Source organism: Rhinatrema bivittatum, chromosome 3 (genome assembly GCF_901001135.1).
Source record: "Rhinatrema bivittatum chromosome 3, aRhiBiv1.1, whole genome shotgun sequence".
Lineage (NCBI taxonomy): Eukaryota > Metazoa > Chordata > Amphibia > Gymnophiona > Rhinatrematidae > Rhinatrema > Rhinatrema bivittatum.
Genome location: NC_042617.1, coordinates 428,902,489 through 428,927,765, shown reverse-complemented (window position 1 = coordinate 428,927,765; position 25,277 = coordinate 428,902,489). Strand labels below are relative to the sequence as shown.

Genomic DNA, 25,277 nt, shown 5'->3' with positions numbered 1-25,277 from the left:
TCACTCTTGAATGTTCTGTAATATTTTCACCAACTTCTGATTTCCCTTCATTTATGTATGCTCAATACACAAGTTTGTCACTCCTAGCCGTTCGACTCTGCTCGCCGTACGGGGCACGCACAACTTCGAAACAATTGTGCTGTCTGGATTAAGATACCTCCCTTCAAAATGTTACCGGCTGTCTTTCTATCTCTCAGCACGACTTATTGTATTACACTATGTCTCCAGGCATATGTCCTCCGCTCTCGAAATGACTCAATATTTAACCATTAAACATTGCTTCTCCGTCCGAAATGCTCAGTTTTGAAATGCCGGCATTTCAGACCAGCAGACAAGAAAACCAGGCAGGGAGAATAGCAACATGCACTGAGGGGCAGGACACTCAGGAGAACTGTTGGCTTAGGCAAGGAGCACCATGTTCCTGTTCCTGGCTGTACTAGAGTGTCTTGGATTGTCTCCCTCCATCCTGTCTTGGCTCCTGCCTTTTCAGTTCCTGCCCTAGTTTTCATGTGTCTCTCTCTTTCTCTTGGCTTGATTTCTCGGACTGACCTTGGCTTGACTGACCTTCCTGACTGCTTCCTGGACCTGGCCCTTTGCTTTGGACCCAACTTTCATGGTCTGCTGCCTGCCCCGACCATTGGCCTGTCTACAGGAGTTCGCAGTCTACTTCTGCCTGCCCCGACTTTCGCTTGGTTTTGGACTCTAGTACTAGATTACCCCAGGGACCATCTTAAGACCTACGGTCATTAGAACTCATGGGCTCAACCTGTGAGGGAGACAGTTGGTATAGACTAAGCTCCAATCGGTCCCACCTCATGGTACTTCTACCTGCTGCTAGAATGGGTCAGACTGTCTTGCTTTCCAACCTCATCAGCCACCTTGCAGCACAAGGGTCCACTTTACCTAACAGCCACTTTCCCCTGATTAAGTCCCTGGGCTGCTACTAGTACTCACCCCCCCCCACCCCCCCCCCCCCCCCCCCCCCCCCCCCCCCCCGATGCCAGTACTAGTGGATGCTGCATCTGCATGTGATAGTGCATACGAGTGTTTGTCAGGTGCTCCATTTGCTTCCTTGATTTGACATCCTTTGCACAGTGACTGTACTTCACAAAATGTGGGTTCTCCCTAATTTTAAAGTGCAACTTAGGAGAGTGAGAGAGTTCACATCAGCCCTGGTCCTGGCCTTGCCCACTGCCCTCCTCTCCCTACTCCACAGTTCTGCTTCCTTTTTGTCAGTAAATTAAGCCCTGGCCTCCGTGTTTGCTTTTCTTTGTTTCTTTGTTATACTGGAATGTTTGCTTTTCCCCAGAGAAAGTGGTGAAAAATTTAGAAAAACAATTCTTCTCTCCACCTATTTTATAGTTCTTTGTTTTGTTCTAACCCCTCAACCATTTTTGTGGTTTCCACTGGGGTGTTTTGTGCACAAAACAAAAATGTGAAAGAAAGACAAACAAATTTCTCCTTCCATGGACTTGCTGTAACATACCTACCTACCTACCCAGCTGTCATTCCACTATAGAGAACTTGCTGTCACATGGGGTTACATTAGCTGCCCTCCAGTCTTCAGGTACAATGGATGATTTTATGATAGGTTTCAAATTTTTACTAATAGGATCTTAAATTTCATTTTTTAGTTCCTTCAGAACCCTGAGCTGTATACCATCCGGTCCAGGTGATTTACGCCCATATTGCAATTGTCCCCAGCCACAGGAAGTACCTCCGCTTTCTGGTGGGGACAGCACATTTTCAATACAAAGCGCTGCCCTTTGGGCTGGTATCAGCCCCATGCGTCTTCATGAAATGTTTGGCAGTGGTGGCTTCCTATCTCAGGTGTCGCTCAGTCCACGTCTTTCCATACCTGGACGACTGGCTGATCCGGAGCGGTTCACACTCCGGGGTCATGAATGCTCCAGCCTTTGCTGGTCAACACCTTACAGACTCTGGGATTCATTATCAACTTCCCTAAGTCACATCTCAATCCGTCTCCACGGCTGTACTTTATCGGTGCCAGGTGGGATACGGCACAAGCGAAAGCTTTTCTGCCCAGGGATCGAGTGGTTGCTCCCTCTTCGCTGGCTACCCTTGTTTGCAATGAAGAGACTGTACCAGCCAGTCTGCTGTTCCGCCTGCTTGGGTCCTCGCCATCATCCGAGAGGGGTATTATCTGGACTTCCATCATCTCCCTCCGGACAAGTTTGTGGAATCTTCGTGTCCAATACACAAGAAGGCAGCATTGGAAGCTACCTTGGCGAGGCTCCTGTCCTTGAAAGCCATTATCCCAGTACCTGCATGGGAAATGAATTCTGGACACTATTCCATTTATTTCATGGTACCCAAGAAAGAGGGCACTTTCCGGCCCGTACTGGACCTCAAGTCAGTCAACCGATACTTAAGGGTCCCGAGGTTTCGCATGGAAAAACTGCGCTTAGTCAAGACCGCAGTACAGCCAGGAGAATTCCTTACGGCCTTAGACTTATCAGAAGCTTACCTGCATATCCCGATCCATCCGGATCATCAGCGCTACCTACGCTTCATGGTTCTGGGACGCCATTTCCAATTCCGGGCTCTGCCCTTCGGGTTAGCCACACGCCGCGGACCTTCACCAAGGTGGTCGTAGTGGTAGCAGCGGCGCTCAGACGGGAAGGAATCCTTGTCCATCCCTACCTAGACGACTGGCTGATCAGGGCGAAATCGCGAGAGGAGAGCCATCGGGCTACCAACAGAGTAATCGCCCTTCTGGAAAGCCTGGGATGGGTAGTCAACCTCAACAAGAGTTGCCTACAGCCTTCCCAATCACTGGAATACCTGGGAGTCCAGTTCGACACCCAGGCAGACAAAGTCAGTCTCACTACCAAGAGAAGGTTAAAACTTCAGATGCGTCTCCGGTCCTTGATGGGAGCCAGCCGGTCCATAGCTTGGGATTATCTGCAGGTTCTCGGCCTCATGGCCTCCACCCTAGAAGTGGTGCCCTGGGCAAGGGCCCATATGAGACCTCTACAACACTCCCTGCTCTCTCGCTGGAGCCCCCGCTTCCGGAATTATTCCACGCACCTACCTCTGCCGGCCAGAGTGAGGACCCAGTTACGGTGGTGGTTGCAGTCCAACCACATGAGCAGGGGGTCGAAGATGTCCTCCCCCACGTGGACTCTGCTCACCACAGATGCCAGCCTGAGCGGCTGGGGAGCACACTGCGAAGAACTCACCGCACTAGGGCGGTGGAACAGAGAAGAGTCAGGGTGGAACATCAACCGTCTAGAGGCATGAGCAGTCCGGCTAGCCTGCCTGCAATTGGCTCACAGACTGAGGAACAGAGCAGTCAGAGTGATGTCCGACAACGCCACCATGGTGGCATACATCAACCGCCAGGGTGGAACCAGAAGCCGACAGGTATCTCTAGAGAGAGCCCCGTAGATGACTTGGGCAGAGGCAAATCTTCAGGACATCTCCGCAGTCCACATTGCCGGGAAGGACAACAGCACGGCAGACTTCCTCAGCAGAGAAAGCCTAAATCTGGGGGAATGGCAGCTGTCATCCACAGCCTTCCAGATGATTGTGGATCATTGGGGGATTCCGGACATGGACTTACTAGCGGACAAGTCCAATGCTCAAGTACCCAGAAACTTCAGCCACAAGCAAGATCCGTTCTCACACGGGATCGACGCCCTGGTTCAGCCATGGCCCCCATGGACTCTGCTATACGCTTTTCCTCAGTGGCCTCTGCTGGGCGCCATCATCCACAAGATCCAGAAGCACCGGGGCCTAGTTCTTCTAGTGGACCAGACTGGCCAAGAAGACCCTGGTACGCAGACATGAGAAGACTACTGGCAGGGGAGCCCCTTCCCCTGCCTCCTCTCAGGGACCTGCTTCGTCAAGGTCCCATCCTCCACGAGGATCTGGCTCAATTCTCTCTTACGGTCTGGCCATTGAGAGGGCTAGACTGAAGAAAAGAGGTTACTCGGAGCCCGTGATAGATACACTCCTCCGAGCCCGCAAGTTTTCCACTTCCCTCACCTACGTAAGGATCTGGAGAATATTTGAAGACTGGTGCAATACTCACGACACCAATCCACATGCGACCACAATTCCTATTGTTTTGGATTTTCTACAGAATGGGCTTCAGAAGGGTCTCTCCCTCAGCTCCATCAAGGTTCAGGTGGCTGCGCTGTCTTGCTACGGTCCCAGGAGGGATGGCAAGACCATTGCCAAGCATCCAGATGTTTCTCGCTTCCTGAAAGGAGTCAAGCACATTCGTCCGCCACTGAAGTGGCCAGTGCCTCTGTGGAACCTTAACCTAGTTTTGGATTTCCTCGCGGGATTCACCTTCAGACCCCTTCGGGGCCTGTCTCTCCGTTCTCTAACTTTGAAGATGGTGTTTCTGCTGGCAGTGTGTTCCGCACACCGCATCTCTGAGCTACAAGCGCTGTCCTGCCATGATCCCTTTCTGAGAATCACTCCGGAAGCTATCCATCTTCGCACGGTTCCCTCCTTTCTACCTAAAGTGGTTTCACAATTTCACCTCAACCAAACCATATCCTTGCCTACCATGGCAGGTTTGAAGAAATCTGAAGAAGGGCGTTTACTACGCCATCTCGACATCGGCAGATTGCTGCCCAGATATCTGGAATTGACACAAGAAGTACGAAAGACGGACCATCTGTTCGTCCTGCACAGCGGAAAGAAACAAGGTGAAGGGGCCTCTCTGCCCACCATCGCCCGCTGGATTAAAGAAGTTATCAGAGCAGCTTACTTAGAGGCCGGGAAGTCGCCGCCTCTACAAGTCAAGGCTCATTCTACCAGAGCCCAAGCAGCATCTTGGGCAGAATCCAGGATGCTGTCGCCTGCAGAAATATGTAAAGCGGCGACATGGTCCTCCCTCCATACCTTTTCCAGGTTCTACCGTCTGGATGTCCAGGCCAGGGAGGACACAGCATTTGCGAGGGCAGTCCTACACGGTCCTCAGGCAGCCTCCCACCCAGGCGGGGAGTAAAGCTTTTGTACATCCCATTCGTTCTGAGTCCATCTGGCTACACGCTAGGAAATGTTGAGATTACTTACCTGATAATCTCCTTTTCCTTACTGTAGACAGATGGACTCAGCATCCCGCCCCGGCTGCCAGTATACATGGGTTTCACCGATTCAAGGTAGGCCATGTCCTTTTGCTTACATAGGAGCGTCCCCTTTGCCAGGTGTCGACGCCTTCCGGTTGTGAATGCTGGTGGTCTCCAGCAACTATCAATCGGTCAGGGGAATCCTGTTTCACTAATTCATTGATCGTCAGTACACACATATCCATAACAGCTTTTGCAAGGAAGATTACTGAGTTGCTACGCTTCCTGTGGGGGTATATATACCCGTGCTGACGTCAGATCCGTCTCCAACTGCTAGCACGAGCATACTATACCCATTCGTTCTGAGTCCATCTGTCTACACTAAGGAAAAGGAGATTATCAGGTAAGTAATCTCAACAATGCTGCTTTTCCACCGATGGACCCCGGGTCTCCGATGGCTCCAGTGCCCTCACCGCTTACATTGTCATCGGGAGGAAAAACACTGTTCCGCATCCCTCCATCGGGAGGTCTGCCTCAGCCATCGGTGCCGATACGTCCGGCGCCACTGATCCATCCATCGATACCTTCTATGCCTGTGCCGGTGCCTCCAATAATTCCTCCGATTCCTTCGGAGCCTAGACCAGGACCTTCAGGTATCCCACCATCCCGTCCCCCTCTAGTTCCTAGAGGGACAGGTGCTGATCCCTACGACACCTGGACTGATGATTCCTTCCCAGACACCAATGATTTACCTTCACCACCTTCACCCACTGAAAGTATGAAGCGTTCTCCTCCAGAGGACCTCTCCTTTATAAATTTTGTGAAGGAAATGTCTGAATTAGTTCCTTTCCAGTTGTAGACTGAACAGGATGACAGACATCAGATGATGGAGTTGCTCCAATTCTTGGATGCTCCCAAGGAAATAACCTCCATCCCTATCCACCAGGTTCTTCTGAATCTCCTCAAGAAGAACTGGGAACATCCTGGCTCCATTGCTCCAGTGCATAGAAAAGCTGACACTACCTTTTTGGTGCAGGCAGCTCCAGGCTTTCAGAAAACTCAATTGGATCACCAATCTGTAGTTGTCGAATCTGCACAAAAAAGAGCAAAGAGATCAAAGCATCACATGTCTCTTCCTCCTGGCAAGGAGCAGAAGTTTCTAGATGCCATTGGCCGCCGAGTATTCCAAGGCTCAATGCTCATCTCCCGGATTGCTGCTTATCAGCTCTATATGATCCAATATAATAGGGTCATTTTTAAGCAGATACAAGATTTGACAGATACCCTGCCTCAAGAATTCCAAGATCAGCTTCAAACCCTAGTAAACAAGGGTTTTGAAGCAGGCAAGCATGAGATCAGATCATCCTATGATATCTTTGATACTGCTACCAGAGTATCTGTAGCAGCTATTTCGGCAAGGAGATGGGCCTGGCTCAAGTCTTCTGACCTTCGCCCTGAGGTACAAGACAGGTTATCTGACCTGCCCTGTGTAGGAGATAACCTATTTGGGGAACAGATTCAATGGACAGTGGTGGAACTTAAGGACCATCATGAGACTTTGACAGCTCTCTGATACCTTCTGACTACTCTTCAAAACAGCCCTTCCGAAAGGACTCTAAGAAGTCCTTCCGGCCAAAGAAGTCTTATCCGCCACCAACCAGATCCCGTGCCACGAGACCTTTTCAAAAAGCCCAGTCTCGTCAGACACGGAAACAAAAGCCGCAAGCAGCTCCTCAACCAGGTCCTGCTTCAGGTTTTTGATTTCCACCTAGAGAGCAGCAGCCAGCCACTATAGCCTCACATACCAGTGGGAGGCTGTCTGTGCCATTTCAACAACATAAGGCACTCAATCACCTCAGACCAATGGGTACTGGCGATAATTGCCCAGGGTTACCATCTGAACTTTCTCTCCGTGCCACCGGACTCCCCACCTCTGCCGACGTGGAGAACATCCGATCACTCCATCCTTCTGGAACAGGAGGTCTCCCTCCTCCTCCAGTCTAGGGCAATAGAAACCCGTACCTTACTCTCAGCACGGCCTAGGGTTCTATTACTGGTACTTTCTAATCCCCAAAAAATTGGGAGGCGTTCGTCCTATTCTGGACCTATGGGCCCTCAACAATTACCTCCAGCGAGAGAAATTCAAGATGGTAAACTTAGGCTCGCTTCTTCCTCTTACAAAGAGGAGTCTGGCTCTGCTCTCTAGACCTTCAGGACGCATACATTCATATTGCGATAACTCCATCTCATCGCAAATACCTGAGGTTTCTAGTAGGCTCCAAGCACTATCAATACAGAGTGCTTCCATTTGGCCTAGCCTCTGTGCCACGAGTCTTCACGAAATGCCTTGTAGTGGTTGCAGCCTTCCTAAGAACTCAGGGTGTTCACGTCTACCCCTATCTAGATGATTGGTTAATCAGGGCTCCCACTCAGCAAGCTGCTCAGTCGTCCCTCAATCTAATCTTACACACTCTAATTTCATTAGGATTTCTCATCAACTGCGACAAATCCTACTTAGTCCCATCTCAAACTTTATCGTTCATTGGGGCAGACTTGGACACCTTGCAGGCAAAAACATTTCTGCCTCGACAGCAAGCTCTCACTCTCATGTCTCTTGCACTCCGCGACTGCACGCCACTTCCTCATCCTCCTGGGACACATGGCGTCCTCAGTTCAAGTCACACCAATGACTCGTTTGGCCATGAGTCGTGCAGTGGACTCTACGATCACAATGGACTCAAAGCATTCAGCCCCTGTCGACCATTGTCCACGTGACCGACTCACTCCGTCAGTCTCTTGCCTGGTGGAAAAATCAGAACAATCTCCTCCAAGGCTTGCCCTTCCAGGCTCCAGACCTTCAAATAATTCTCACCACTAATGCTTCCAACCTCGGATGGGGAGAGCCCATGTGGCCAATCTGCAGACACAAGGATCTTGGTCTCCAGAGGAAGCCAAACACCAAATACATTTCCTGGAGCTTCGAGCAATCATATATGCTCTCAGGGCATTTAAGGATCATAAGAACATAAGAAAATGCCATACTGGGTCAGACCAAGGGTCCATCAAGCCCAGCAACCTGTTTCCAACAGTGGCCAATCCAGGCCATAAGAACCTGGTAAGTACCCAAAAACTAAGTCTATTCCATGTTACCATTGCTAATGGCAGTGGCTATTCTCTAGGTGAACTTAATAGCAGGTAATGGACTTCTCCTCCAAGAACTTATCCAATCCTTTTTTAAACACAGCTATACTAACTGCACTAACCACATCCTCTGGCAACAAATTCCAGAGTTTAATTGTGCGTTGAGTAAAAAAGAACTTTCTCCGATTAGTTCTAAATGTGCCCCATGCTAACTTCATGGAGTGCCCCCTAGTCTTTCTACTATCCGAAAGAGTAAATAACCGATTAACATCTACCCGTTCTAGACCTCTCATGATTTTAACCACCTCTATCATATCCCCCCTCAGTCGTCTCTTCTCCAAGCTGAAAAGTCCTAACCTCTTTAGTCTTTCCGCCTCTCAAAGTCCTCATGGTCTTTAGTCTTTCCGCCTCTCAAATCAAGTCATCCTGATCCAGACGGACAACCATGTGGCCATGTGGTACATCAACAAACAAGGGGTCACGGGCTCCTTCCTTCTGTGTCAGGAAGCTGCGCAGATATGGGCGGAAGCTCTCTCCCATTCGATGTACCTCAGGGCCACCTGGTTGCCGGGAGTGGACGTGTTAGCAGACAAGCTGAGTCGCATCTTTCAACCTCAAGAGTGATCTCTCAACCCCTCAGTAGCGAACTCCATCTTCCAACAATGGGGATATCCTCAGATAGACCTCTTTGCCTCTGCTCAAAATCACAAAGTAGAGAGCTGCTGCTCTATCATTCGCAGCAAACACTCTCAGCCCAGAGATGCATTCTCCCTCTTATGGGCAACCGGTCTATTTTATGCATTCCCTCCACTTCCTCTTCTCTCGAAGACTCTCGTGAAGTTACGTCAGGACAAGGGTACCATGATCCTGATTGCACCTCACTGGCCACGCCAGGTGTGGTTTCCAGTCCTTCAGGATCTCTCCATTTGCAGGCTCATTCCCCTTGGAAAGGACCCGCTTCTGATCACTCAAAACGACGGGTGCCTCCGCCACCCAAATCTTCAAGCCTTGTCCCTGACGCCATGGATGTTGAAAGGTTAATCCTTCAGCCACTCAACCTTTCTGAACCAATTTCCCGTGTCCTGATTGCTTCACGGAAGCCTTCCATGAGAAAATCTTACTCTTACAAATGGAACAGGTTTAAGTCATGGTGCTCTTCTCAGTCCCTTGACCCCTTTACCTGTCCAATCACGAAGTTTTTGGACTATCTCTGGCACTTATCAGAGTCAGGTCTAAAAAAGTCTTCCATCAGATTGCATGTCAGTGCGGTATCCGCCTTCCATAAAGGTGTCTGGGATGTACCCATATCAGTACAACCCCTTGTAACATGTTTTCTGAAGGGCTTGCTTCACCTCAAGCCTCCACTTCTTGGGACCTTAATCTAGTTTTGAGTCTGCTCATGAAATCATCATTCGAGCCTCTTCACTCCTGTGACCTTCGATATCTCACGTGGAAAGAGATTTTCCTTTTGGCAATCACTTCAGCTCGCAGAGTTAGTGAATTACAGGTCCTAGTTACCTAGCCGACTTACATTAAACTTCTGCAGGACCGGGCAGTACTCTGCACTCCCCCTAAATTCTTACCTAAGGTAGTTTTGGATTTTCATCTTAATCAATCCATCATACTACCTACCTTTTTTCCCAGTCCCCATTCCATTCCAGGAGAGCAGGTTCTGCATACCCTTGACTGTAAACGGGTTCTAGCCTTCTGTCTAGACCGTACGGCTGCCCACAGGAAGAGCACTCAATTGTTCGTCTCTTTCCATCCTAACAAATTAGGGCAGCCTGTGGGTAAGCAAACTCTCTCCTCCTGGTTGGCTGACTTCATATCTTTTTGCTATCAGAAAGCGGGCATTCCATTTCAAGACTGTGTTAAAGCATACTCTGTGAGGGCCATGGCGACTTCAGTAGCACACCTACGATCGGTGCCGCTTCCTGACATTTGCAGGGCTGCCACCTGGAGTTCTCTCCACACCTTTGCAGCCCACTATTGCTTGGACAAAGTCGGAAGACAAGATTCCATCTTCGGCCAGTCTGTCCTTCATAACCTGTTTACAACGTGACGTACCAACACCCTTCCGCCTGCCCGGTGGGGTTCAGGATGCCCTCTACCAAATTCCACTCCAGTTGTTGTGCCTGTGCCACATCTTTGGGTACATTTGATGCATATTCAGATATCCTCAGCTTGGTACTCACCCATATGTGAGGACTACCATCCTGCTTGTCATGTGAGAAAGCAAATGTTGCTTACCTGTAACAGGTGTTCTCACAGGACAGCAGGATGTTAGCCCTCACGAAACCCGCCCGCCGCCCCGTGGTGTTGGTTCGTAACGTTTTATTATTTTATTTTTCGGCACTGCCTGTAGCTTTTAAATAAGACTGAAGGGGGACCCCTGCTGGCTGCAAGGTTAGTGCCATACTGTGCATGCCCAGTAGGGGCCAGTCAAAGTTCTGGAAACTTTGACAAAAGTGTTTCGTGATTGGGCTCCAACCTGTGATGTCACCCATATGTGAGGACTAACATCCTGCTGTCCTTTGAGAACCCCTGTTACTGGTAAGCAACATTTGCTGTACTGAAGGTCAAAAGAGGTTACAGTACTAAGAGAGAACTTATGCAAAACTTCCAAATCAGTAAACGCAGTAGCCTCAGTTCAACTACAGAATATAGGAAACATTTTCTATTAAAAAACAACCAAAACCTCACAACTATAAACTCCCTGTTATTGTGAGACCATTTCCATGCATTACATGTAATATTTTCATTTGGAAAGTCCAGTTCACAAGAAAATCCAAATTCCATCCTGTATATTGGGGTCTTTATGCCATCCAACCTTGTTTCCATGACCAGACCTTGAACTTTGCATTTCTCTTTGCCACTGTGCCGTGCTATTGTACCCCAGACTTTACACCTTGCCAGTCTTGGGGGCTCCTTTGCACCTCTCATGTTGCTTTTGAGTCTTGAAGACACTCTTTGTGCTGTTTGACCCCTTTATCAGTGTCTGTCTTGGGGTTGTTTTCTGCCACCTTTTCTGCTTTGTCCCCCCTCCATATGCTGCCTGAGAATGCTGATGCCACTTTTGGTGCCAGGTTGTCATGCGAGATGCCATCAAGTAACTGACTCGCTGGCAACAGCAGTCAAGCAATGGGACACCTACCTGCAAATGATCATCCTTCACCTTGCAGGCCTTAACTTGGTGCTTAACACTGCCAAGACGGAACTCCTGCTTATCACTCCAGAAGACAGTCACCACCAACAACAATCGCTTGCTAACATCCAAATCTCTCAAGCAAGAGACCTGGGAGTCATAATCGATAGACACCTGAGCTTAAAGAAGTTCATAAACCACACTACCAAGGATTGCTTCTATAAATTATAGGTGCTCAAAAGACTCAAGCCTCTACTATACCATCATGATTTCAGATCTGTTCTCCAGGCTATCCTGTTCTCCAAGGTTGATTATTGTAATTCTATTAGGTCTCCCAGCATCTACCATAAAACTCCTCCAGATGCTCCAAAATGCAGCGGCGAGAATCCTGACGAACACTAATAGGAGAGATCACATCACGCCTATACTCAAGGATCTGCATTGGCTCCCAGTTAATTTTAGAATAGTTCACAAATCGCTCACTATTATTCACAAAAGCATCCACCATCAGACCCCCCTTGACCTGCTATATCCGCTCAGACTACACACCCCAACTAGACCTATAAGTGAAGCTTACAAGGGAACTCTACACGCCCCCCCAAACAAAGTGGTGCACCGATCAACAATCAGAGAACGGTCATTCTCAACAGCGGGCCCTTCCATCTGGAAATCCATACCCCCGGACCTCCGGCAGGAAACTTGTCTCTTAACTTTAAAAAAAAAAAACAAAAAAACTCGACATGGTTGTTCGGTCAAGCCTTCCCCTGTCCCTAGACTAGCATTACTTTTACAGAATCTAAACTAGCATTTCTTTTACAATACCTCGACAAGCATTACGTTCACATAAACATGACATAGTTTAGAGGTAGGCCATTCAAGACCCCCCCCACATACTTATCTGTATTTAGTATTTATTATCTCCTCTTCTTTTTCAATTCCAAGTTGTAATCCCTTGATTTATTGTAACTTTTTTCTTCATCTAGTTGTGGTTTCATGTCTATTGTTATTGTTAAGATCTTTTTCTCTGTAAACCGAGTTGATTTGATTTGTATCAAAGCCGGTATAAAAAAGCTCTAAATAAAATAAGTATTCATGTCACTGTTGTTGGTGCCCTCGTTTGGAGCCTTGGTGAGTTTTTCCAGCACTTGCTTTGCTTGCTTCTTGATTTGTGGTGTTCTGGCCTATAGTGTTTTGTCCCCAAGATCATCTTTGAAAACAGTTAAAAAATACGTTTCACAAATGGTACAAGACAAAAAAATGCTCAAGAGAAACCAATTTCTGTACTGAATGTCATAAGAGGTTAGAAAAAGGAAGAGGGAATGCATGCAAAACTACAAATCAGGAAATGCAATATCCAGAGTTCAGGTACAGAATGTTTTGTTTTGTTTTAAATAAAAAAAAAAAAAACAACCACCCTTGCAGCTTGCTATAAACCCCCTATCATTGTGAAACCATTTCCATTTACTGAACATGATCAGTCTCATTTGGAAAATCCATTTCACAAGAAAATCCAGATTCCACCATATACCTTGGGGGTCTTTTGCCACTCAACCTTGCTTCTGTGCCCACTCCTTAAACCTTCAGTTCTTTTTGTCACTGTGCCTTGCTGTTGTACCCCAGACCTTATACCTGGAATTGCTCTTGCCAGTTTGGAGGGCAGCTTTGCACCTCTCAGGTTGCTTTGTATTCTTGATCCCTGTTTGTGCTGCTTTGCTCTTTTATTAGTGATTGCCTTGGGGTTTTCTTCTGCTACCTTTTCTGCTTAATGCCACCTTGTGCTGCCTTAGGATGCTGATTCCAGTCACACAGTAGCCAGGCAGGCACTATGTTAGAAGCTCTATGTCCATAGATTTGACTTGCTGTCCTTTTCTTTCTTTGTGGAGGCTGGGGACAGAGTGTGGAGTTATTTGCAGAGCTGCTACTGATTTTGTCTCTGCCTGGGTGGTGAGCACTGAGGGCAGGGCAGAGACTGAAGTATACCAGGCTTTATTTTGGAGCCTGTCACTAAACTTAGTAGTGTCCTAACAAGGCACATAGTATGATGTTCAGTGCAGCATCACCTTTGTATTCCCTGCATACACCCATTAGCACGGTACAGTCAATGGGCATAAAACCCCTCTACAATCTCAGCTTGGGCCTCCCACCTTGTTTGATGGTTGATTACACTGGGGTGTAATCCATAAAACCTCTCATTCAGAGGAAGAAACATTGGCACAAGAGAAAAGATGCTCAAGAAAAACCATTTTATGTACTGAAAGTGATAAGAGGTAAAAGTAGTAAGAGGGAACTCATCCAAAACCAAAAAATCAGGAAATGCAACAACCATAGTTCAGGTATAGAATATGGGAATTTTTTCTTATTAAAAAAAAACACTCTCAACTAATTATGAACACCTTTCATTGTGAAACTGTTTCCATGTACTGAATGTGATCTCATTCTCATTTGGAAAGCCCATTTTACAAGAAAATCCAAATTCTACCCAGCACCTTGGGGGTCTTTTTTGTCACTGAATCTTGCTTACATGCCCGGACCTTTAACTTTGCCATTCTGTTTGCCACTGTGCCTTGCTGTCTTACTCCAGACATCACATCTGGAGTTGCACTTGCCAGTCTGGGAGGCTGCTTTGCACCCTTGTGTTGCTTTGGATTCTTGAAGCTACTTTTTGTGCTGCTTGGCCCTTTATCAGTGTCTGCTTTTGGGTTTTTTTCTGCCACATTTTCTTCTTCGATCCCCCTCCATGCTGCCTTACAAAGCTGATGCCACTTTTGGTGCCAGTTTGCCACTTGAGATGCCATCAGGTGTTCATATCACTATTTCTGGTGCCCTCTTTTGGAGTCTTGGGGTTGTTCTTCCCACACTTACTTTCTTCTTGGTTTTTGTCTCCAGAAGAAAAATTTGAAGAAAAAAAAATCACAGGTTTCATCACCAGGTCATGATGGTATCTGCTGCATAGTTTTTCCTTTCCTCCAATAATCTCAGCTTGGTTCTCTTACCCCGCTGAGAATGATTGTTTACACTGGGATGGTTTTTTGCCTAAAAAAAAAAAGGCCTTCATTCTGGACAAAATATAGGTTCAAGTCAAAAGATGCTCAAGATTACCATTTTGATATTCTGAATGTGATAAGAGTAGTGTGAGAGGTTTCATATAAAAACAGAAAAGCGGGAAATGGAACAATCTGAGGTCAGCTAAATAATATTTATTAATTTATTTAAGAACTTTTATATACCAACATTCGTAGGACACATCACATCGGTTTACAATTAACTCAAGGAAGTAGAAATTACAATGAACAAGGAGCGGGGGAGGGGGAGCAGGTGAGAAAGGGAGCGAGAGAAGAGAGGGAATAAAGAACAGAAATAGGAAGGAGAGTGAAGAGCAACTATAATAACAGTAGTGACTTATTAACATTTCCTTAAATTACATCATCAACATTTCCTTAAAATACATCATCAAGGATGGAGTACATAGAATGGCTGTATTAGTCATGTGCAGATATACACCATAAGGGATGAGCTCTGAGAGGCAGGGGGAAGTGGTCTACATTTGGTTAACATCTGCGTAGGCCTGCATGAAGAGCCATGTCTTGATGCCTTTTTTGAAAGTCTGTAAAGAGGGTTCAAGATGGAGATATGTGGGGAGTGAATTCCAGAGGGTAGGGCCAGCGATGGTGAATGCTCTTTCTCTGGTAAGGTGTGCGGTTTTGAGGGGTGGGGTGTGCAGGGTGCCCGCTAGTGTGGTTCTAGCAGGGTGATTAGAGGAGCAGAACCGTGGCATTTCCTTGAGTCATGCAGGATTATTTTTGTGAAGCGCATTGTGAAGTATGGTAAGAGTTTTATATTGAATACGGAAAGGGATGGGAAGCCAATGCAGCTCCTTTAGTATGGGGGTGATGTGTTCTCTTTTACGGGTGTCAGTTATGATTCTTGCCATAGCGTTCTGCAGGATTTGTAGGGGTTTAATGGTGGAATATGGAAGGCCTAGAAGAAGGGAATTGCAGTAATCCAATTTAGATAGGATGGTAGTCTGCAGGACTAGACGGAAATCCTGGGCATGAAGGAGTGGCTTCAGTTTTTTTAAGAATTTTTAAGAATATGGGAAACAGTTTCTAAATAAAAGTAGCCCTGACCATTTTCCAGGAAAGCCACATCACAATCATTAGAAGAAACCATCACCTTGCTGCCACTCGGGGTGGGGGGGTGGGGGTGTTTCCTTTGCACCTAGCATGTTGCTTTGGCATCTTGAAGCCATTCTTCATTCTTCTTGGCCCCTTTATCAGTGCTTGTCTTGGATTTTTTCTGCCACCTTTTCTGCTTTGTTCCACCTCCATGCTGCCTTAGGATGCTAGTACATTTTTTTGTGCCAGTTTGGCACTTGAGATGACATACAGGATTCATGTCACTGTTGCCAGTTCACTCTTTTGGAGCCTTGGGGTGTTTTCAACCTTGCTTCAATGCCAGACCTTGAATTTTGCAGTTCTCTGCCACTTTGCCTTGCTGTTGTACCCCAGACCTTCCACCTTGCCAGGCTGGGGGCTGCTTTACACCTCTTGTGTTGCTTTGGAGTCTTGACACTGCCTTAAGATGTTGGTGCCAGGTTGCCACTTGAGATGCCATCAAGGGTTCATGTCAATGTTGCTGGTGCCCTGTTTTCGAGCCTTGGGATTTTTTTCCCACTTTTTACTGCCCTTTTTTTTTTTTTTTTTTTTTTTGCTCCTTTCAATGATTTGGAGAACTCCTGCCTTTACTGGTACCCCTTTGCCCCTTTACAGAATCTGTCTATTCATGCCAGTTTTGGTGCCACTATCTAGTATCCACAGTCTTTCCTAGTTATTTTGGAGTTCATTCTCTCTTCTGATGTTTTCCTGGTTTCAAAGACAATTAATTAGAAAACCCCAAGTCTGGAACCTGTTGGGCTGCCCAGTATAGGCTGTAATGCTTCTCCCATTGAGTTTAATAGTAAGCAGAAACAAATTTAAAGATTTGTTTTTGTTTTGAAACTAAACAAATGAATTGTGGGAGGAAGGGGGTCCTCACAAAACAAATTTTCAAACTAACCAAATTTTTTCTACGTGCACATCCTTACCAGAGATACAGGCCGATACAATACAGTGCGCTCTGGCGGAGCACACTGTTAACCCGCGATTGGACACGCGTTTTTGACGCGCTAGTGTTACCCCTTATTCAGTAAGGGGTCGAAAACGCGCGTCCAACCTCCCCGAACCTAATAGCGCCCGCAACATGCAAGTGCATGTTGATGGCCCTATTAGGTATTCCCGTGCGATTCAGAAAGAAAAATGTGCAGCCAAGCCTACCTTTGAGTAGGTGCTAATTTCTCCGGGCACTGGGAAAGTGCACAGAAAAGCAGTAAAGACTGCTTTTCTGTACACCCTCCGACTTAATATCATGGCTATATTAAGTCAGAATTCCCAAAAGTTACAAAAAGTTAAAAAAAAAAAAAAAATTTAAGTTGGCTCGCGGGTTGAAAACCAGACACTCAATTTTGCCGGCGTCAGCGGGTTTGAGAACCGACGCCGGCAAAATTGAGCGTTGGCTGTCAAACCTGCTGACAGCTGCCGCTCCTGTCCAAAAAGAGGCGCCAGGGACGAGCTAGTGTCCCTAGCGCCTCTTTTTACCGCCAGCCCTAATTTGAGTACTGAATCGCGCGCACAGGAGAGTGGCCTATGCGTTCGCGCCCTCTCCCGGGACTTTACTGTATCGGCCTGATAGTTTGACATGCAGCCACCATTTCTTTCTTTTTCTCTCCAGGCCCCTCTGTATATGTCATAACTTAGTTTACTGGCATAAGCCATCAAGATATTCCAGACAAGCATAGAAGAGTTAAATTCAAGATAGCAAAAATCCATGCAGTGAGGAAAGTCTGCTGCTGTTCTGCCCTGTAGCTAACTCTCACAAATTTCTCAAATAGAGACACCAATCGGATTGATAGTTCTCAAGTTCTGCTGGATCTCAGGCTTGCTGGCTGCTTCCAGAGGTTTGCTCCTCGGGCAGCTTCTTCATACCAGCTTCTACTCACTCTTTTCCAGCTGTTTGCCTCTCTTTTTACTTGGCCTTACAGTCCAGATTCCTTGTGTCTCCCAACAAGCTTTGCCTCAATGTGAGAAAGCAAGTCAGTATAATAGCAACAGTATACTTTTTTGCATAGGTAGAGATATCATTAGCAGGAAAAAAGAGGTAATATTGCCTGGTGAGAATTCTATCTTGAGTATTGTGTTCAGCCATACTTTTGTAAGGATTTCGAGAAGATGGAGAGGTAATGAAAGGCAGCAGAAATGATACAGAGCCTGTAGTACATACTTTGCAAAGAAAGGTATGAGAAGACTGTGTATTACCTAGAAAAAGGGAAAGGTGGCAAATTCTAGAAACATTAAAATATTTAACAGGCTTCAATAAATCACAGGAAGGAGAAATATTCCAATGGGAAAGAAATTTCAAGGCAACGGTTCATGATATGAAGTTGGAGGCAGAAAAGTTGAGAGAAAATAATACTTAACTGAGAGAGTGAAGATGCAAGAATAACTTACCAAAAGCCAGTACCATGACAGAATTAAAACATTCTTGGGACAGTTATTGAATACAGTGGTAGGAACAGGGCTGAGAATTTGTAATATAGCAAATAACACACTCTTCATTCCCTTGAGATAAAGAGGCAAGGCGAAATTAAAAAAAAAAGCTAAAAGTTGGATAAAGAAAACACAACCTATTCAATACTGCAGGCCATGGAGTAGCCATGTTAGTACCCACAGGCTACGATAACCCCAAAAAAACAACTAAATGAGAAGTGGCTGGGTACCATCTAGCAAGACCACAGGAATCCTGGGAGGCCGCATGTTCGGGCAACAGGTTTGCTAGTTTTGATAATTTGGATCATCGTAAAGCTTGATAAAGACGCTGGAAGGGCTAGGTGTTTATGTATGGGAACTTGTTTGCTTGTGTGCCAGGTCTTCCCAAACTTTTAGCCAGTGTGACCCTATTTTACCACTTGAAAAATCACATGATCCCAGAGGATAATTAAAACAAATTAGCAGGGCTGTATTCTTTTTCCAACGATCATTGCACTGTCACCCTTTCCACATTCCGGCTGTTCCCCTCTCTCAACTTTCACCTTCTCTACTCAATCCTTTCTTCTAAGCTCCAGCCCCACCAGAGAACAGTCTCTCTTAATCATTTCCCCTCCATTGGACCCCCATCTCTCAACGTCTGCCCCTCCTCTTGTATCTCTCAGTTTCTCTCACCTCTTCAGCTCATCCCCTCTCTCACCCCTTTTGGTCCTGTTGACATCACCTACTTGATCATCTCTTACCCTCAAGTCTCTTATAATTCCCAACTCATCCTCTGTCATCCCCTCCATTTCAGCCCGTTTCCCATTCTCTCTTCATTCACATGCATCTTTCCCTCCCAATACTTTTCACATCCCCCCTAGCTGGTCCCCCTCTTATTCCCAGCCCCTCTCTTACATATTCCAGTTGATCTTCCTCCATTCCCTCTCGTGCATCCTCTACACCAATCCCTCTCTCTAGGTGATACCACCCTCAACACCTTCTGCATCTGATCCCTCCCTTCAAACAGCCCCTTCTCTGAATATCCCCCTGGCCATGGTTAGCAGCAACATTCTCATTTGAGCTTTATGCCAAAGGAGAATGACAACAGGTGAGAGGCCAGGCTGATGAGAGAGGCAACATTTTTTTCTCTTGGGTAGGTTCATTGGAAGTTGAGTGAAAAGAGCAGTGGCAATCTCCACCAGTCTGTGCATACTCAGCCCTCTCTTCCCATCATGACTGGTTGGTCCCAAGCCTGCCAGTGATCTGCCAGTGACAGCAGCATTAGTAATGAATGTCAGCATGGGGCCTGTGAGCCCAGTGCAAGCTCACAGACCCTGCAGCAGCCCTAATCCCTTCTCATGCAGGGTTTCCTATTACCATAGAACATACAAAGTCAGGGCCATTGAATAGCCTGTGAGTGTGTGCTAGCTCACAGGTTCCCGCTCTGCCTTTCACTACTAATGCTGCTGCTTCTTGCATCTGAAGGGATGCAATATATGAAGGCTTTGTTACCTCTGGAGTCCCGATCTACAGTTTGGGAAGAACTTTTGTATACATTGAATAGCAGTGAATCAATGAAGAAGATAACTGACCTAGGTAAGAAGCAATATCCAGAAGCGCTCACATTTTTACATCTGGCAGTTAAACAGTATGGTCTTCTGCTCTCATGTGCTTTGTTGCCACAAAACCAGAGTGTTTTCCTGAAGAAACACTCATTTTTCCTCAAAAGAGACATTTCCAGAGACTCCTACCTGAGACAGGGCTCAGGAACTTGCACTGAGATCAGAAAGCCCCTGTATCACTGCTCAGTTAAATCTAAAGTTGGAATTTTGGCTAGATCAAGGGGAAGTAACCAGATTCTCTCTTGGTTTATGATTTTTTTTTCAACTTCGTTTTCTTAGTAGCCTTCTATATGGAGCAGTGGCAAAGACCGTAAGTGCTGCACCCTGTTTATCTGCTATTCTGGTCATTTCATCAATGAAATCTATCAAGTTTGTCAAGATTTTTCCCTTGTGAAACCATTTTGCTTAGGATTTTTAAACTTCCTTATTATTAAATCTAAAAAGAGGAAAATACAACAATTCATAATCCAGTGCATCCCAAACAGCTGCATCTAATAAGAGGTAAAGATCAAGTCTTAGTGTGAGAGAGAAAATGCTGAAAAAGAACATATTCAGATCAATAAAATATGCAATCAGGCTTTACCTGCTGCAAAGGAAAATTAAAAAAAAAATAAATTCCAGATTGAATTAACCTCATTATAGGGCAGACTTTAAAAGCCCTAAGCGTGCCGAGCCTATTTTGCATAGGCCAGGCGATGCACGTATGTTCCGGGGCTTGAAAAAGGGGCAGGGTGGGGGCGTGGCCAGAGGCCTCCTTGGGGGATTGTGTGCTGGCACTCAGCAACTTGAAAAATAAAGGTCGGGGGGGGGGGGGGGTTAGATAGGGCTGGGGGCAGGTTAGGTAGGGGAAGGGGGCTGAAGGAATGTTCCCTCCGAGGCCGCTCCGAAATTGGAGCGGCCTTGGAGGGAGCAGGGAAAGCCATCGGGGCTCCCCTAGGGCTCGGCACGCACAAGTGTGCACCCCTTTGCGTGCGCCAAACCTGGATTTTATAACATGTGCGCGGCTGCGCGCGCATCTTATAAAATTGGGCGTAGATTTGTGCGCACGGGGTTGCGCACACAAATCTATGCCCGCTCGTAGGTATTAAAATCCGTCCCTATGCTTCTAGTAAAAAAAAAAAAAAAAAGATAAACTAGGAATTGGCAGCATTTTTCATCAAAGTGCCAAAAACCTGCAGCATTGCCTAAGATATGATGTTGCTCTGCTATCCCCTGCTTTTTGGGAAGGGGAATGGCCCCAGTGGCAAAAACATTCCTAACCTGTGCACAGCCGCAGGTTAGGAAGATGGACATTCATTAATTTAGGGTCAGTTTTCAGATATTTTCATGCCGTAACAATTTCTAATCAACATATTTGTCATCATAAAATATATATTATTTTGATAAATTATTCTAAATATTGTTAGAAATAAAACCACGTGAGCTTTGATTTTAAAAGATCCTCCTGCAAGGAGAGAAACCTTCTGTGTCTTGTCTGGGTAGGCTAAAATAAATTGTGAAAAGGTGGATACTAATACCAGCATATGATAGTACTTTTTTCTTTATAGCCAGTCTCATGGCCACCTCTCTCATTCTGTGAAGAAAGAAATTATGACTGTATCCCCAGTTTTCTTCCCATTTTCCAAATTTTGAGAGATACTTTTGTTCTCGGAGGGATTGCGTGTGAAATAGCCTAGCAGCCTCTAACCTGTTAATTTTGTAACATTTGTCAACATCAGAGTTGCCAATTCCTTAAAAAAAATATTTTTACTGACTGTCTTGGGCCTTTTTACTAACAACCCACCTAACTTTTTTTTTACCAGTAGAGATTCACATTGGAGGATTAAATGAAAGGGGAGAGCTAAATTAAGCAAGCTATAGGCAGACATTTACTCGCCTCTTTCCAGGGAGCAGGCATCACCATACTTTCCTCAAAATCCTGACCTCAGTGACTGTTTCTGCTTTTTACTGACAACCCAGCCAACCACCAGCCAGCGTCTCTGGTAGCTCGAACATTAAGAGATACTTAAGGATTTGTTGTGGTATTTTGAAGCCTGGAGAAAATGTGTGAACCAGTTTGAAGCAGAGAATGTAGCATGTGCAGTAAAGTGAGTTGGAAATATCCTCCTTTGCATAAAAAAGGAAACAATTTAAATAATTTAATCTGAATGTTTTGAGAGAGTTATCCCCTGAGGAAGCCCAGGTGGGTGAAACGAGGGTTTCTTCAACGATACTTGTAGGAAGAAGGTGGGATTTCTAAGAAGGATAGTACAAGAAGACAATATGAGGAAAATGAAGAAGAGATTTTGAGATAAGAGAGGTTATTGTCTGTAGAAAAATTAAGTGAAACATTAGGGGACATTTTATTCCATGTTTTTATTCAGAGCATGTTTTTTAGTCTGAGTGGGTCACTGGATTAGTATGTCGTTTTATTGATATAAGTAAGGTTGTTGGTTTTGGTTGTGTTTTTTTAGTTTGTAATTCTATTGTTATATAATTTAAATATTTGGGAATGTAATGAAATAAACATTTTTGTTTACATTTATGGCTTGAAAGGCACATGCTTTGTTATAATAAAGTGGAACTTGAATGTAAATGTAATGAATTTATCTTAAAGTAGTATGTTTATGAATATTGTACTGAAGAAAAAATGGGGTTCCTCTTTGAATATGATACAGTTAATAGTGAACCAGTGATTGTTTACCTTCGATTGTATTTAACTTTAATTTTATACCATGTAGAGGTTGTGTCAGCTTCTGTTACCACTGTTGATTCTCAAAAATATTCTAGATCGGGGAGGATCCAAACCTAGTGGCTGTGTATGTGACTGGGTGTAGTGTGTGTGATCCCCTCCACTTTCTTTCTCTCCTCGCCACCCTTCTTTTCCCTCCCCTCTCTAACCCTTATTTCCCTACAGACTTATCACCATCCTTCCCCTTTACCTGTTGGTTCTCACTTTTGCCAGCAGGAGATGGGGGACTCCAGTTTCCTCTGTATTATGTGAATCAACTGCTGGAGATGAGCTCCTCTGCCGCAGTCAGTATTGGAGGAAGGAAATCGGACAGGGGAGAGAGATTGAAGAATAACACTACAGCATCCAGGCCATCCCTTTCCCCCTGAAATGTGATCAACAAAGACCGATATGACAAGTGGCTTTTGCTAATGATGTCAGCATTGATGGTCTCAGTGGTAAAATATTGCACACAGATTCAGCAGAAGAGAAAGTTTTGGCAGGCTGATCAGCATTTAAATTTGTCAACATGGAACAGGATGGATGAAAGTGCCTTCCCATGGGCCACAGTTTGCCTATCTGTGCCTATCTAGATAAGTCAATTTTAAATTGTATTGGAGAACTGAGGCTGCGGTCTGTTTCTACTGACATCTCATATAGAGTGCCTTTCTTTCCTCAGCTAACGCACACACACATACAGCCATCTTATCACAAAAGGCAGAGTTTAAATAAATTCTCCAATTAAATTTTTATTTATTTATTTTATTTATCGAGTTTTATATACCGTCGTTCGGTTTCGCCATCACAACGGTTTACAAAGTTTCAATGTTTAACAGAGTGTTCCAAAATTCATACGCTTGTTAACATAGTTATCTTAGTAGTAATAAACATTCTTTGGTTGTAAATTGTACAGGTTAAATTACGTGCTTTGGATTGGTTTATATGTGCTGCTAGGGAGGGAAGTTGTGGCATAGAGTTATAGGGTGTTTTGGTAGGCATTGGTGAACGTCCAAGATTTTAGTTCTTTTTTGAAGGTTTTTAAGTTTTGTTGTGTCCTCAGTTCAGTTGGTAGGGAGTTCCATAGTTCAGGGCTACCTAGGGATATGGCTCTCTTCCGAGTTGAGATAAGTTTGTGACGAGTGGGTGGAATTTTTAATAGACCTTTGTTAGCTGAACGTAGATTTCGGTTTGGTGAGTGGAGTTTTATGGATGCACTTAGCCAATTTGTTTTTCCATATTATTTTGTGTATTATGGATAGTATTTTCTGGTCTATCCTGTATTTTATTTGGGAGCCAGGGTAGTGAAATAAGAGTTGGAGTGATGTGATCGTATTATTTCGTTCCTGTGAGTATTGTGTGTTTTTGTGAGGATATGTAATGCAGTGTATCTGCAGGAAACTTTTCAACATAATTAATATTTTCAGTTGGCTGTGTAACAGTACTCCTTTTAAAACTTTACGTTCTGCTTTTTAAAATGAAATGTGGCACGCAAATTAATGCACATGCGCTTGTTATGATATGCTAAATCTCAAGAAAGTTTACTAAATGTCTTTTATCTTCTTAAATCCTATCTTGCTTCCCTCTTCATGATCTTAAAGGACTACCAACTTGCATTCTTACTCAAGGTACTCAATGTGTTTTTATCCTTGTTTGTGTGTTTGTCTGTTGAAATGATGAAAAAAATGTTCATTGTATTGTATTGTGACTATTATTGAAGCAAGTCAAAACCAACAAATTTGAAAGTTTAAATGGGGAGTATTCTGGCAATGTGGAGTTTTATAGTCTCCATTTTCAAATTGCTAGTCACACTATTTACACTTGAAATTTTTTATGTTTTGGGATGTTTTTGTGAAAAATGGTATACAGTGTTTTGCAATCATACTTGATATATTAGTTTCCAGAAATTTTGAATGGAACAGTTGATACTCTGATTTTGGCACCAACTAATTTTAACATATGGTGCAACAAGTAAGAGTGGAGTTGGTATTGACAAAGACAGTGGAGTATACATTTCCGGGATACACCTGGCTTGCTTGCATTCATATAGTGTATACTACTGGCAGAAGTGCAGTGAAGAACCAGATTGAGTATAAAGGCTTTAAAATATTGAGGTTGTCTATTCAAAGTATGGGTGCCTCTGAAGGTCAGCCTAACAGCACTCCAGTTTTCATAAATTCATAATGATGGATGTGGCGTAATAATAACTTTAAAAAATGTCAGGTCCCAGTATCTCTCGTGGAAATAAAGCTGAAATTAAAAATGATATTCTTGAGGTCCCATGATATAGTGAGCCTAGCAAGACGTGTACTTGCTGAGCTCTGAGTGCCACCGTCCAAACGCATCTTTATTTATCTGGGGGGGAGGGGGGGTTGTGTGTAACCTTTATAAGAATCTGGAAGAAATATCCTCCAAGATAGCCAGAAAAGAGAAAAAAAGGTAAAATCTCTTGACACAAAAATGGCGAACGCTAAGGGCTATGTCGTGACATGAATGCTTAACGAGATAGCAGTGACTGAATTCACTACAGCTTTGGTGCCAGCATTGGAAAATAAACTTGATCATACGTGTATATGTGAGCAAATAGCAGAAGTTTGGAATTCTCTTGATCAGATACTGTAACCTAGAAAATAAGTTACACCGAAGTAACATGAGATTTATTGGCATTCCGGAAACAGTATCAGAACTAGATTTACCCCAAGTATTGGAAAAATGGAAAATCTTTGGGCCTAACAAATCTCCAGGGTCAACTTTCCATTGAACAGGCACATTGTCTGGGGGCAAAATAATAAAATTATTTTTATTTGAAACATTTATATTCTACTTATGACTCTGTATGCTAAGTGGATTCCAAATAAAACAAATAGCAATATCATACAGTACCAAAATCATTAAAGTACTGATCTTTCAGGACTACTCGACTAAGATCTCTGCTAAACACACAGAATTTGCACCAATCTGTGCAGAGCTAGTGAAACTGAACATCAGACTTTCTCCGAAGTATCCAGCCTGCCTTCAGATTTGGCATTCGAGCTCTGTCCATGTTTTTAATGC

The 25,277-nt window shown here is 44.9% G+C and overlaps 1 protein-coding gene across 5 annotated transcripts in view; it reads left to right on the top strand.

Annotated features, from left to right (window-relative positions):
* Positions 1–25,277, top strand: part of FBXO25 (F-box protein 25) — a 168,424-nt gene that overhangs the window by 123,300 nt on the left and 19,847 nt on the right. For 3 of the 5 annotated variants that reach the window (XM_029595772.1, XM_029595771.1, XM_029595770.1), the window contains one exon: positions 23,825–23,851. The exons of the other annotated variants lie outside the window; for them this stretch is intronic. In XM_029595772.1, coding sequence (XP_029451632.1) covers positions 23,825–23,851 — 27 coding nt within the window. The remainder of the gene's footprint in view (positions 1–23,824; positions 23,852–25,277) is intronic. 5 annotated transcript variants of the gene reach the window in all.